Raw genomic sequence first — 15,707 nt, forward strand, 5'->3', positions numbered from 1 at the left:
GTATTTATTACTGGTCCACCACTCCAAAAAGGTTAAGAACCCCTGTTATAGAATATACATAGTTTGCAGACAGATCCTTTTTGTTCTAAAATACATGCTGATAATTCGACCTTAATTAATGAATTATTTAACCTATTATTGCCCCTAATTAATTAATTATTTCACCTATTAATGTCCCTAATTAATGAGTAATTTCACCTATTGATTGAATGACCTGCTGTTCTTGTGTACAGGTAATTGTTTAATGACTGGCTATGGAATTACGAACTGTAGGTAGGTTAGAATAATTAGCTAATGACTTAATTAGGTAAACATGATCACCTGCCCAATGTATGTACTGTATAGGAAAACTATAGGAATTTATTTATGAAATACCATTGGTGCGGAAATTTGACACATCCACTAATATTTTCTAATTCTTCTCCTTCTTGTTCTTCTTCTCCCTTTCCTTTCTTTACTTATTTCTTCTCTCTTTGTTCTTTTCCTTTTTTAGTCCGTCCTTCCTTTATTATTACGACAGCAATAAAAAAAGGTATAAGGGACGGGCTATTGTATTCGCTTCGGTGTCGTCTGTCTGTGTGTCTGTCTGTCTGTTCCCATAGAAGGACTTATCCAAACCTGGTCGACCTATATATTAAATTAAAGGTCTTTTTATCAGGAACATGAAAGTGGTGGTGCAAATTTTGGCCAGAGAACCAAAAAACCAAAAAAAAAAAAAAAAAACTGGTTTTTGGGGGGTTTTTTTTTTATTTTCTCACAATAAATTGTTCCCTTGCAAATAATATCAATGATACCTACACACATCACATGCCTTCAGGCACACTCCATTTGTCAAGGGTTTAGGCATTGCCTGGCCCTTGGGATCAATTTAATTTGAAGAAACCTATTTTACTACACATATGTAACCAATGTAACCTACCACCTATTAGTACACATCAAGCGTGCCGGGAGGCGCGCGAACGTCAAGAGTTCGAAGCGCCGCCCGGCCTATATTAACACGAAACAGAATTTCATCGTTTTTCGGCATTTGCCTAGATAGTTCAGAATGACTTGGAAAAAAGAGTCCCAAAAAGTCCTACCTATGTGTCTAAAAGTTAGTTACCTACCTAATTGTTGCCCTCTTGAACAACTTTCCGAATTTCATCAAAATTTGCCTAAGAATTAGGTGCAGTGGAAGGCTTTTACTCAAGAATCTGCAAGGAAATCTAGGAATTTCATTTTAATCGTTACATTATTTTCCCCTCTGTTTCAGCCATGGGTGCAAATGCAGCTAATGTCTACATAGCTGAGGTAGCCAGGCCTATTCTAAGAGGATCTCTCATGTCGGTGGGGTCCCTGTTTATTTCCATGGGTAAGTGAGGTACGTATAATAATAACTAGAGTACTTACTTACTTACTTACTTACTTACTACTAGTAAGTAAGTAACTAGAGTATACCTACAGTACACATAGGTACCTTGTTAAATCACTTTGCAGTGAATCGGACTGGTATTGAAGGTTATTGAACCCTTTGAGACTCCCCTTTGAATTAGATACCTACCCTATGTATGATCGTATGAAGTTCTTTTCGGCATTTAGAATATTTGCTACGGTCAAACTTTGACTTGGCGGGGCGGAGCGCTACCGCGCTCCTTAATAGATTATCATCTATTTAGAGAAGAGGAAGGGAATGCAATAGGTAGGATGAAAGACATCGGAAGTTATTAACGTGGTTTCAATCCCAGGGAGGGTATGGAATTTTGTTCTCAGTACAATTTGAAACGTTGACCTAGTTGGAGTACCTATAGGGCCTTTTTAGCCCGTCCTTCCTTTATTATTACAATAGTAATAAAAAGGTATAAGGGACGGACTATTGTATTCGCTTCGGTGTCGTCTGTTGTCCCATAGAAGGACTTATCCAAACCTGGTAGACCTATATATCAAATAAAGGTCTTTTTACCAGGATCACGAAAATGGTGGTGCAAATTTTGTCCAGAGAACCAAGAAGCCAAAAAACCAAAAAAACTGGTTTTGGGGGGATTTTTTTTTCACATTTTCTCATACAAATGAGCTCTGATCTTGAAATTTGTCGCGACGACCTATGAACTCAAAGCGAGAAAGTTTTAGATAACACTTCAGTCGTTAATTATAAGACCAGTTTTAGCGTTACCTATGTTAAGCTACGCCGAGGAAGGCCAATAAATGGATGGGTGACTTAAATATTATATTGGGAATAAAGAGAGAACGGGCTCTAGTCTTGATTTTAAATCATTACATGAAAGTAAAATCAAAAAATCAAATCTTAAACAAACTAAAACTGAATATTAAACAAATTAGTAGGTACATAGGTACTGATTTTCTCTAATCACGATCGAATAAACTACGGGCTAAATTGGCTTGTTAATTCTGTTCAAACTTCTCTTTAGGACTACGCCAGACCGGGACTAAAGTCGATTGAAAATTTTTCGGTATGGCATCCCTGATGTATAGGTAGTACGGCAAGATTGGGCCTTGCTTTCTTCGAATTAAATTGATTCCAGGCCAAGATAAATTTAGACCCTTGACAAACTACGCCAGACCGAGACTAAAGTCGATTGAAAAATTTTCGGTATGGCATCCCTGATGTATAGGTAGTACGGCAAGATTGGGCCTTGCTTTCTTCGAACTAAATTGATTCCAGGCCAAGATAAATTTAGACCCTTGACAAATGGAGTGCGCCTGAAGGCATATGATTTGTTCCAATCCACTCGACCCCAATTCAACCTTTTCGGAAACACCTCAGGAATCTACCCTAGGATTTTTGTAACGTTTTTCGTGTTCACCCTGTATAATTCCTTTATTCCCGATATGATTCCAGGAATGCTAATCATCTACCTGCAAGGGTTCCTGGTTCGAGACTGGCGTCTGGCAGCCTGGCTGTGTGTAGGGTATGGCCTTATCCCGTTCCTGGCTATTCTGGCATTTTGTTCTGCCAGTCCAGTCTGGCTGGTTACTCAGAACCGAATGGAGGAGGCTAAGAAGTCAATCGCGTTCCTCCTTAGGCGAGATAAATCTTCGGTATGTAATTATGTATGTAAGCTGAGACCTTTAGAAAGGTATATTGAGATTTTTAGGGAGATGCTCTGAAATTAGACTGTAAACAGGGAGGAAGTAATTATGTATGTAAGCTGAGACCTTTAGAAAGGTATATTGAGATTTTTAGGGAGATGCTCTGAAATTAGACTGTAAACAGGGAGGAGAACAGCTAACCCTAACCTGCCTAGCTAGCTGGCAGTTCTTCAAAGGGTTCTTTCTCTCTGCTTTTAAAGACCAAGCTCAAGTCCTCACAATGGTTGACTGCGGTTTAGGACGAGCCTACGAGCCAATTGAGCTAGAGACCATCACACCGGTGTATGGCACATGAAAAATATATCTCTTCTTTATTCTGCCATAGCCATTCGACGAAAGCTAAAGCCGCGAAAACAACAACGACATATCCTGAAATAAGATTTGGCGATTAGAAGGAACTGTAACTACTTAGGTCTTACTGTCCCGAAATCGAGGTGAGAAGAAGGACAAGGTAGGGAGAAAGCCAGCCGTTCCGAGAACGAACCTTATCCGTTTTTAATAAAATCGGCCCCAGCCGAGAATCGCATCCGCGCAGCGACCTAGTTTAAAGTTACCCAGCCAGCCTAAGCTGGTCTACTCCCTGTTTAAGGTCCCTCAGACTGCCAAAAATATCCATAATACTCAATTACCCATAGATATTCGAATACCTAATAGCCTAAAACCTGTTGATATTCCTAGATTCGTACGTACAAGTGAGCACCAACGAACGTGCAAATATGCAAACATAATATACTTGAAGATACATATACGTAGATACCGCGGACCGCCATATACACCATTTCTCCAATAACTCCAATTAAGTGTCCACCTCCACCCAAGCACAGACCTTGTTCCTATACAGCTATACACGTTATTGCTCTGCTTTGCTCACCATCACGGACCTATAGGAAGATTTCAGAATCTCAAGTTCAGTAGGTACTTCAGTATTGCTTGAGATCTCTGAGGTCATGATCATGCTACGGTCTGTCGAGTGCGTGTAATATCCGATTCATTAACTCAAAATCCTGGATAAGGGCTTCCTAACCTGTGTGGCCCGCGAAGTACCTTCTAAGGTAGCATGTGGCCCGCATACACATGGAAGTTGGAAATCCCTGGACTGGAGGTAGGTATGTACCTATTCAGTCTTCAGTTTTGACTATAATAATAGTGATGGCGCAAAACCAAATTCACAGTTGAGAGGATTCATGAAATCCAACTCAAACATAACAATTTAACCTACAAGGATGGCCTGAGATTTTTTTTAGAAGGAACTGTAACTACTTAGGTCTTATTGTCCCGAAATCGAGGTGAAAAGAAGGACAAGATAGGGAGAAAGCCAGCCGTTCCGAGAACGAACCTTATCCGTTTTTAATAAAATCGGCCCCAGCCGAGAATCGCACCCGCGGAGCGACCTAGTTTAAAGTTACCCAGCCAGCCTAAGCTGGTCTACTCTCTGTTTAAGGCCCCTCAGACTGCCAAAAATATCCATAATACTCAATTACTCATAGATATTCGAATACCTAATAGCCTAATACCTGTTGATATTCCTATAGATTCGTACGTACGAGTGAGTACCAACGAACGTGCAAAGATGCAAAGGACACCACAGATCGCGATATACGAGTACACACCATCTCTCTAATAACTCCAATGAAGCGTCCACCTCCACCAAAGAACAGACTTTAGACCAAATCATCCATAATACTCATAGATATTCCTAGATTCGCACGTATCAACGAACCTGCAAAGATGCAAAGAACACCACGGACCACGATACATCTCTCCAATAACTCCAATTGAGTGTCCACCTCCACCAAAGCACAGACCAAAGCATCCATAATACTAACAGATATTCGAATATCCATAATACCAAATTGTAAAAAATATTCCTAGATTTGTAGGTTTGGTTTGTACCAACAAACGTGCAAAGATGCAAACATAATACTTGAAGATACATATACGTAGATACCGCGGACCGCGATATACACCATCTCTCCAATAACTCCAATTAAGTGTCCACCTCCACCAAAGCACAGACCTTGTTCCTATACAGCTATACACGTTATTGCTCTGCTTTGCTCACCATCACGGACCTATGGGAAGATCTCAAGTTCAGTTTCAGTAGGTACTTCAGTATTGCTTGAGATCTCTGAGGTCATGATCATGCTACGGTCTGTCGAGTGCGTGTAATATCCGATTCATTAATTTAATTTTTCAAAAAAGTCGTGAAAATATTTTTTTTTTCTGCCGGCTACACCCAAGTGGAATTGATTGTTTCGTTTAATTTTTCACCGCAAATTCGGCAATACTGTATGTAGAAATAGGTATCTAACATACTCGTATGATAAACGTGTGATATGCAATGTAAAATAGACGTAGGTTTATTTTCGGGTCTATGAAATCATTGAAATCTCAAGAATTCGTTTAGGTATGTGGTGTCGAAATTGTGTGAATTTTTTGGCTCGGTGAAACCATAGTTGCGATTTGGATACTTAATAGGAATCTAGTCTGAAAAATATGAGTATGCCAAATATTAGTTAGGTACCTCTACGTAAATAATTAGGTTGAATTATATCGTAACAAAAACAGAGAGGTATAGAATGTAGGTATAGATTAATTGAGTAGATTTTCAGTGCCAATGTAGAAGGTACCCAATAGGGGAAATACTTACCTTGGTACCTTTAATACCTAATTCCTAAATAAAATATCAATACTTACCTATGTACCTAGGTACCTTTTCTGTCTAGCTTAATCGCGAGTGCTAAAGTTTGAAAGAAAATCAGTGAACTCCAAAGGATTACCTACCTATTAGGACTAAGGAAAATCATGATGGATACATTTTGATACCCTTGTTTCGCTGACATGGTAAGTAGGTATATCTTCTTTTTGGCCGTCACACTTGAATTGATTTAATCAATTCTATCTCTAACTAGGTAGGTAAGTAGGTACCCTGTCATATACAACATCTACAAATCTAAATAGGTACTTTTACTGGTAGGTACATTGTACATGAATTAAATAATAATGAATCTTTATTCTTTAGCTCATCCACTGCAAGCGTGTAAATTGCCGATTACATGCTACCTACCGAGAGTTGATGCACAATAAATTACCTATGTAGATGTAGGTATTTACCCAGTCGACATGTATGGTGTATGTTGGCCACATATTTTACACACTTTTTTAGATTCGAAGAAAAAAAGTTTCGTTTTGGTGTTGTTTGGTTCCCAAATTTGAATACCTTATTTGGCACAAAAAAGAGGAGGAGAAAACATCAAAGAAAACGATTTCTTGAAAGACATTTCACAGAGGGAGTTCCAAAAACGGCAGACTTTTAGTCCAGAAATCGAAGACAGGATAGGAGAAAGCCAGCCGTCCGGAGAACAATTAAGTTCGCCCCTGGTGAAACCGAACCCACGATCTAGCGGTTACACTATACTTTCTTAGTTACCAAAGCTGGCCAAGGGTTAAGATTAAACCACTGAATCCTGCGTAATATCCACTAGGTAGGTAATGTAGGTATTCTGAAATCCAGATTTCTTCTCAATACTCGAAGACTTGGGGGCTTTAAAAAATTACCATAATATCGACGCGCTATCAAAACCATTCTAAATTACCTATTACTGTTGTGCTGATCATGATGCATCTAATCAGCGTTAAATTGTAAGGTAAATGCATCCAGTGGCTCCAGTTTGCAAATATTTAATGAACAGGTAAATACATAAATAGTATTTTTTTTTAATACATGTCTTAAGTCTTGTATAGGTATAGATACCTAATCAAAATCGACGTCAAATCTGCTCATTTTAGCAACTGATTGGTTAAAACATGCATATAATATATGTTAAGACCTAGCTACGTACATAATATTATATTATTAGAAAATTTTCACGAAGATATCCTATAATTTGGACATTGAAGGAGATGACTTTCTTTATCCTACCTAGGCTTTTAGTTTTAAACATCTGCAATTCTGCGGGCATCCTTTTGCCTTCAGAGACATCTGATGTCATTGGTTTATATTGGATTTTATAGTCAAATTGAATCAATTCTTAACTATGTTACTAATTACAGTGATTACAGTCATAGGTACCTAGGTAGGTATTGAGTAGGTATTATGATAGTTATGGCTATTGAAACAGAATACTCTGCGGTATTGAAATCCGAATCAAACCAGCTCATGTCATAACTCCCACGATATCTAAACTGAAACGTGATACCTAGGTAATACTGGATTTGGATTAAGGTACTATTACAATAGTGCCTATTTGTAAGTATGTATAGGTACAATAGGTACTTATATTAGGTAGGTAGGTACTCTTACAATTACCTGACTTTAAACGTCAAAGAATCCTAATCTATTTTGTATAACATCAATGTAATTCAACATAGATATGTAGCTACAACTCAATATGGTGTAGGTGACATCTCCACTAATTCAACACAACTCACCATGGTAAAAATGACATCTCCACTAATTCGACTTTATTCTCACTACACCGTGTCATTAGCACATCCACTAATTTAACTCACAAAACAATCTCGCTCTAGGTACGTTTGATGACTAAATATAGTTTGGTATTTTTGGTGTAAGATGACAAACAAGTGCAGGCATACCAACAACAAATAGCTTCAGGTACTAATTGCCAATACTGCACCAGCTGTGCAGCTGAAGGATAAAATTTATCCTTGGAAAAATCTACGAGGAATATTTTGCATGAGTGTTCCTAATGACACCCTAATGTTCCTGAACATAAATATGTACCTATGTTATGACGCGGTATTGTCCTTGGTCAGAATTGTGTATAAGGCCAGCCACTCACTATCAGGTAGACCTGGCAGGTACACCTGATCAGGTCCGACTCTCAGCTCTACCTGATATCTGATGAGCACACATACCTGTCAGGTAGACCAGACAGGTACGGCTGAAAAAGTCCGCTTGTCAGGTCTACCTGATACCCCATGAGCACACTATCAGGTAGGCCTGACAGGCGGACCTGATCAGGTGTAGCTATCAGGTTTACCTGATAGTGAGTGGCTAGCCTAACAGATGAGTAGGTAGCTATAATTCAGGTTCTATCTATGGCGTGCGAGCAATACAAGCAGTCATTACGTAGATTTCTAATACATTTCCATATTTCTGATGCCTAATGCCTACCCATTACGTGGAATTTGAACTTCCATTATTTCTGCGTCCTAATACAGATTACAGGTCCAGAAGTAGATGTAATATATGACGGTAGAACAGGGGCTCCCAAACTTTTGAGAACTGCGTACCACCTGACACCTCAAGGTTCTTTGGACGTACCTACCACCAAACATCAATTTTGTGAGGTTTGGGGTTTAAATAAAGAAATTATAGCGCCACAGGCGAAATTTTTGTTGATTGTACTAAGATGTCACGATTTTTTCGTGCATTGATTGTAGATTTTGTATCCCAAAATTAGGGTTACCAGATTTGTTTTTTGTATTTACGAAATAGCTCATAAAAATGGGGTTTTCAAATCGTACCACCATAAATGCTTCTGCGTACCACTAGTGGTACCGCGTACAACAGATTGGAAACCTCTGCTATAAAACAAAATCATAATCATCGTCATAACACCGGATTGAACAATGGGTAACACTGGACTTATGCTAATCACACCGGTGTATGGCACATGAAAAAGATATCTCTTCTTTATTCTGCCATAGCCATTCGACGAAAGCTAAAGCCGCGAAAACAACAACGACATATCCTGAAATAAGATTTGGCGACTAGCTGGCAGTTCTTCAAAGAGTTCTTTCTCTCTGCTTTTAAAGATCAAGCTCAAGTCCTTACAATGGTTGACTGCGGTTTAGGACGAGCCAATTGAGCTAGAGACCAAAACATGGCTAGAGACCATCACACCGGTATATGGCACATAAAAAAGATATCTCTTCTTTATTCTGCCATAACCATTCGACGAAAGCTAAAGCCGCGAAAACAACAACGACATATCCTGAAATAAGATTTGGCGAAAGTAACAAAATTAATGGAAATACATATACGGTGGGAATCTAATCTGGCAAGCGAATAGAACTTGACAGCAAAAGAACTAAATTCAAGTGAAAAACATGGCTAGAGACCATCACACCGGTGTATGGCACATAAAAAAGATATCTCTTCTTTATTCTGCCATAACCATTCGACGAAAGCTAAAGCCGCGAAAACAACAACGAAATATCCTGAAATAAGATTTGGCGAAAGTAACAAAATTTGTCGACCAATTAATGGAAATCTAATCTGGCAAGCGAATAGAACTTGACAGCAAAAGAACTAAATTCAAGTGAAGAGATCAATGATGTTTTTACTTTATAAAGGCTGAAACCAACCGCTTCCCTTGTTATTTCAGGAGGAGTTGACCGATTTCAGACTACAAGAGCTGATCACAGAAAAACAGCTCCGGCAGAGAACTAACGACACCCGTACATACCTGAGAAAGTTCGTGGACACTGTACGAAAACCACAGACATACAAACCCTTCTGGATCCTTATAATCCTGTTCTTCCTGCAACAGTTCACTGGACTTTACATCATTCTGGTGTTCGCTATCAATATTTTTACTGTAAGTCAGAGTAGATTGTCTTTTTTTTTCTGAATGCGTTTAATGTCACCGTATATGTATCTGCTAAGGTTTTTGGTGATGGGGGTTTCACTCACCATTCGGCAACAAAGCTGCCGGGCTAGTCACATTAATCTCACTTAGTCTGAGTCGGAGTATTTTTACTGTAAGTCAGAGTAGATTGTCTTTTTTTCTGAATGCCTTTAATGTCACCGTATATGTATCTGTAAGGTTTTTGGTGATGGGGGTTTCACTCACCATTCGGCAACAAAGCTGCCGGGCTAGTCACATTAATCTCACTTAGTCTGAGTCGGACCGGAAGAAGTCAGCAGCATGGTACAAGTATTTTCGTAGGTACCTATGCCTAACACAATTAAAATTCACAAAAGAGTCTAGCTAGCCAGCTGTACTGAGAACAAACCTTATCTTTTGAGGATAAAATCTGCCCCGGGCGCGAATCGAACCCGCGACCTAGCGAAATGGAGTTAAACTTGGGATTTTTTGCAATGTAAGCAAACTTCAAACCAACCAAGCCCTAAAGCCTTAAATATTCTAATATCACTATTGTCAATTTCAGGACATGGGAAGCACACTGGACCCCTACATCTCAGAACGTGCAAAGATGCAAAGAACACCACAGATCGCAGATCGCGATATACGAGTACACACCATCTCTCTAATAACTCCAATTAAGTGTCCACCTTCACCAAAGCATCCATAATACTAACAGATATCCAGATATCCATAATACTCATAGATATTCCTAGATTCGCAGGTACCAACGAACCTGCAAAGATGCAAAGAACACCACGGACCACGATACATCTCTCCCATAACTCCAATTAAGTGTCCACCCTCACCAAAGCACAGACCAAAGCATCCATAATACTAACAGATATTCGAATATCCATAATACCAAATTGTAAATATTCTTAGATTTCTAGGTTTGGTTTGTACCAACGAACGTGCAAAGATGCAAACATAATACTTGAAGATACAACATATACGTAGATACCGCGGACCGCGATATACACCATTTCTCCAATAACTCCAATTAAGTGTCCACCTCCACCAAAGCACAGACCTTGTTCCTATACACGTTATTGCTCTGCTTTGCTCACCATCTTGGACCTATAGGAAGATCTCAGAATCTCAAGTTCAGTAGGTACTTCAGTATTGCTTGAGATCTCTGAGGTCATGATCATGCTACAGTCTGTCGAGTGCGTGTAATATCCGATTCATTAATTTAATTTTTCAATAAAATCGTGAAAATATATTTTTTTTTTCTGCCGGCTACACCCAAGTGGAATTGATTGTTTCGTTTAATTTTTCACCGCAAATTCGGCAATACTGTATGTATATTACATCTCGACAATCTGTCTCGGCGTTCTCCGCCTTATCATGGGAGTGGTGACTACTTACGTTCTGAGAACTTGTGGCAGACGGAAACTGTGCATCCTCAGTGGTACAGTCATGACATTGGCCATGTCTTTATCCGGCTACTTTATACACACAGGTAGTTATATTTTTATTTGAAATGAGAAAATGTACATGGGACTTAAAGGTACCTACCTCGGTAGAGAAGTGACTATTTTGCTGTTTTTCCGACGGTTTTTCGGACATAGCCGGAGGTTATATGAAACCTAAGGCCATATTCGGATTCAGCAAAGCGGTCAAGACGAAACAAGGCATTTTTTTTTCTTATTTTTTCCACGAGAGACAATATCCATTTCTCGTCTCTTCGTGAATCACTAGTAATCAGGTGGGCTTGGGCTTGGCTTCAAAAGAACTATCGCATTTGGGTAAAAATTATGAACAAAAGGTCGACTCCTATGTAAATGTTGTGAAAAATCCAAAACTCCCAAAATGTCTCTATAAAACTCGAAAATTCAATTTTTATCTGTGTTTCTAAGAGTTGTGACGTCAGATGCATGCGCACAAACAAGTTATACTAGTGTCGCCTGCAAAGGAGCTTTGCTTGGGAGAGTTAATGTGACGTCAGCGACTGCCTTATAAGCGCTAGATCCCACCTGAGGCGAAATTTCGCTTTTGTTTTTTTTTTTTTTTTTTTTTTTTTTTTTTATTTTTTTTTTTTTTTGTCTCAATTTTTTTTTTTTTTTTTTTTTTTTTTTTTTTTTTAATATTTCTATTCTATCTGTTCAGATCTGCATAAACAAGACTCGTTGCTCAAGTTTGTGCCCATCCTGTGCATCCTGGTGTTCATAACTTTCGGAACTCTCGGTCTTGTCACTCTCCCCTGGATGATTAGTGCGGAAATGTTTCCCAATGAGGTGCGAGGCATTATACAGGGACCCGTCATGGCCTGGGCTAACTTCATCATGTTTGCCGCCATCAAAAGCTACCTCAGCATGGAAGGCTTTTTTGGTAAGTAGAAGTACCCTGTATTTTGTTTGGTAAGTAGAAGTACCCTGTGAATTTATTCTGTACCGAATACATAAGACCTTGTACTGCGGGAGTAAAGGGACTTTTCAGTCTCATTTCGGCAGTATAAACAGAGTATATTCTGTTCTATTTTTTGTATTCAGGACCACAATGAATTTATTCTGTACCGAATATATAAGACCTTGTTTAGACTGCGGGAGTAAAGGGACTTTTCAGTCTCATTTCGGCAGTATAAACAGAGTATATTCTGTTCTATTTTTTGTATTCAGGACCACAATTTGAGTTTTTAAAGAGGTTTGATAGAGGGAACTGTAACTGCCTAGGTCTTGGAGAGGAGAAAGCCGTTCCAATTAACGCCAATCGCCAATTCATTATGTTGTTGTTGTTGTTGTTGTTGTTGTAGCGGCTTTAGCTTTCGCCGAATGGTGTTGGCAGAGTAAAGAAAAGACATCTTTTTATAATAAGTACCCTGTGAATTTATTCTGTACCGAATACATAAGACCTTTCGACTGCGGGAGTAAAGGGACTTTTCAGTCTCATTTCGGCAGTATAAACAGAGTATATTCTGTTCTATTTTTTGTATTCAGGACCACAATTTGAGTTTTTAAAGAGGTTTGATAGAGGGAACTGTAACTGCCTAGGTCTTGGAGAGGAGAAAGCCGTCCCAATTAACGCCAATCGCCAATTCATTATAATCGCCAGTGGTTGACTGGTTAAGAGCACTGACTCAAGTCGGAAGTGCTTTTCGTTGAAATTCTGGCCGGGGCGGAAATTTCTGACCAAACTTTCGTTCCTGGAAGCCCAATTTAACCCAGAAATTGGACTTTGTTAAATACTAAATTCCAATACAGTGCCAATAGACCCATTCGTAATACGTTACTTCGGCTGGTTCTAATCAACTTTCTCTTTAATTCCAGGTGGCATCGACAGGGTGCACTTTTTCTTCGCCACCATGTCCTTCGTCTCGGTCATTTTCGTGTGGCTCTACCTGCCGGAAACGCACAACCGAAAGCTCATCGAAATCGAGCACTATTTCCGACACAACTGCTGCTATATCACGCGGAATGAAGAGGCGATGAGAAAGTTCAGAGTGGCGGAAGTGCTGACCAAGCTTGAAGAGGGGGAGAAGGAGGAATTCCTGGATGGAAAGGAGGGGAAATGAGGAGAGGGAAAAGACTCAAGTAACCTGTATTTCGGGGAATTAATGTGATTTCTCAATTATTTAGCCTTAAGATACCATGTTAAAGATACATGTTAACATGGTTAAAGATACATGTTAACATGGTATCTTAAGGCTAAATAATTGAGAAATCACATTGATTGATCTCAGGTACCATAAGCGTTGTACAAAACAATACGTACAGTAATGTGGTTTCTCAATTATTTAGCCTTAAGATACCATGTTAACATAATTAAATAATTGAGAAATCACATTGATTGATCTCAGGTACCATAAGCGTTGTAGAAAACAATACGTACAGTTCGGGGAATTGTTTCCCGTGGTATGTTAACATGTTATCTTAAGGCTAAATAATTGAGAAATCACATTGATTGATCTCAGGTACCATAAGCGTTGTAGAAAACAATACGTACAGTTCGGGGAATTGTTTCCCGTTTTATTAAATTTGGTGAATATTGAACAAGTTTCCAGCTTACTGAATTTTCAAACATTGAATAAGTACTAAATGGTATACCCAGCCGTGGAAGCGCATGCTTGTGCTACGGATGGGGTGGTGCAAAAGGTCTTGAGTTCAATTCCCACCATGTAAAAAAGAACAAGTTTCAATTTTACTGAATTTTCGATGAAGAAACATTGAATAAGTACTAAATGGTATACTCAGCCGTGGAAGCACATGCTTGTGCTACGGATAGGGTAGTGCAAAAGGTCTTGGGTTCAATTCCCACCATGTAAAAAAAAAGTTCTTGTATACATAGGTAGGTACATTGTACCTCCCTATGTATTTTGAGAACAGACCTTTTATTATTATTATTATTATTACTTCCAAAAGAATTTGGTGAAGATAAAAGAAAAAATCCTAAAATCCAATGTTTACCTACCATGCTGGCACCGGTCGCTATGCGCATTTATAAGTCACTAGCTACTCATTTTCCTCACGAGGCTGAGTGGGCCCCGCAACAGCCAGTCACGAAATCAATCATTTGCATGATGCAAACTTCTTCACCCCGTCGGGAATCGAACCCGGGTCTCCCGCGTGCAAAGCGAGCGCAGTGACCACTACACTACGCCATGGGAGCTGACCCTGTTACCTATAAGCATGTATCTCAATTTTGAGGTCCCAAATCCAATATAATAGGTAGAGGTATCTATTTCAGTCGAGGTATACCTATCTATTTTTAGGATAAAAGTAATTACTTGAACACGCACACTGAGTTTCCCGTTTTATTAAATTTGGGGAATATTGAACAAGTTTCCATTTTACTGAATTTTCGATGAACAAACATTGAACAAGTACTAAATGGTATACCCAGCCGTGGAAGCACATGCTTGTGCTACGGATGGGGTGGTGCAAAAGGTCTTGGGTTCAATTCCCACCATGTAAAAAAAATGTTCTTGTATACAATGTACCTACCTATGTATTTTGAGAACAGACCCTTTATTATTATTATTACTTCCAAAAGAATTTGGTGAAGATAAAAAGAAAAAAAAATGTGTATTTCCCTATATCTCAATTATCCTAAAATCCAATGATTACCCACCATGCTGGCACCGGTCGCTATGCGCATTTATAAGTCACTAGCTACTCATTTTCCTCACGAGGCTGAGTGGGCCCCGCAACAGCCAGTCACGGAATCAATCATTTTCATGATACAAATTTCTTGACCCCGCCGGGAATCGAATCCGGGTCTCCCGCGTGCAAAGCAAGCGCAGTGACCACTACGCCATGGCAGCTGACCCTGTTACCTATAGGTATGTATCTCAATTTTAAGGTCCCAAACCCAATATAATAGGTAGAGGTATCTATTTCAGTCGAGGTATACCTATCTATTTTTAGGATAAAAGTAATTACTTCAACACGCACACTGATGGACAATCTGGACCTGCAAATCAAGCGCAGTGACCACTACGCCATGGGAGCTGACCCTGTTACCTATAGGCATGTATCTCAATTTTGAGGTCCCAAACCCAATATAATAGGTAGAGGTATCTATTTCAGTCGAGGTATACCTTCAGACGAGGTATACCCCGAGCAGATAGGATCTATTTTTAGGATAAAAGTAATTACTTCAACACGCACACTAAATTCCATCCAAATCAAACATACAAAAGACCATCTATGTTTCACTAAAACCACCGATTCTGCGCGCTACCAAGCCCTACAGTGCAAGGATGCTACACGTATACCAAGAGGCTAACAAATACATGCTTTGATTAAATATGTGATGCTTGTTTCCATCGATTAAATTCAATTCGTTAGGGAGTATCTTTTCTAATTGGGTCCATATAGTGGAGAATTATTTGATTCAAGTGGAATCTGAATTCATAGGCTCCTCTTCAAGAGTTTCTAAAATATTTATACCTACCTACCTAAAATGTTGGTACCTAACAGTGGCGTAGCGTGGTCTAAATTCAAGTGTAGGGCGTGTTGGGCTCATGCACAGGTCTACCAAGTCCCATCACAGTACATGCCAAGT

At 39.2% G+C, this 15,707-nt stretch overlaps 1 protein-coding gene across 3 annotated transcripts; it reads left to right on the forward strand.

The window, feature by feature from the left end:
* The first annotated feature begins 1,248 nt into the window (after window positions 1–1,248).
* LOC103507200 (facilitated trehalose transporter Tret1-2 homolog) lies at window positions 1,249–14,645 on the forward strand. Of its 3 annotated transcripts, none has more exons than XM_008471650.3 (8): window positions 1,249–1,351; window positions 2,837–3,036; window positions 9,441–9,653; window positions 10,228–10,250; window positions 11,012–11,166; window positions 11,814–12,035; window positions 12,971–13,256; window positions 14,445–14,645. In XM_008471650.3, exons 1-7 carry the CDS (start codon window positions 1,255–1,257, stop codon window positions 13,213–13,215), a joined length of 1,155 nt encoding a protein of 384 aa, XP_008469872.2. In that variant the 5' UTR covers window positions 1,249–1,254; the 3' UTR covers window positions 13,216–13,256; window positions 14,445–14,645. The 3 variants fall into 3 exon arrangements, with proteins under 3 accessions (XP_008469872.2, XP_026677937.1, XP_008469873.1); XM_026822136.1 differs by lacking the exon at window positions 14,445–14,645 and adding an exon at window positions 13,649–13,822 and having other exon boundaries at window positions 12,971–13,245; XM_008471651.3 differs by having other exon boundaries at window positions 1,252–1,360.
* The last annotated feature ends 1,062 nt before the right edge of the window (window positions 14,646–15,707 follow it).

Source organism: Diaphorina citri, unplaced genomic scaffold, assembly GCF_000475195.1.
Source record: "Diaphorina citri unplaced genomic scaffold, Diaci psyllid genome assembly version 1.1 scaffold296, whole genome shotgun sequence".
Lineage (NCBI taxonomy): Eukaryota > Metazoa > Arthropoda > Insecta > Hemiptera > Psyllidae > Diaphorina > Diaphorina citri.

What these genes read in the sequence shown, in the direction of transcription:
- LOC103507200 (XM_008471650.3), top strand. Translation starts at nt 1,255, where the DNA reads ATGGGTGCAAATGCAGCTAATGTCTACATAGCTGAGGTAGCCAGGCCT. An exon ending in GTCCCTGTTTATTTCCATGG is followed by an intron (nt 1,352 to 2,836) that starts GTAAGTGAGGTA and finishes ATATGATTCCAG; the next exon opens with GAATGCTAATCATCTACCTG. An exon ending in CAGCATGGAAGGCTTTTTTG is followed by an intron (nt 12,036 to 12,970) that starts GTAAGTAGAAGT and finishes CTTTAATTCCAG; the next exon opens with GTGGCATCGACAGGGTGCAC.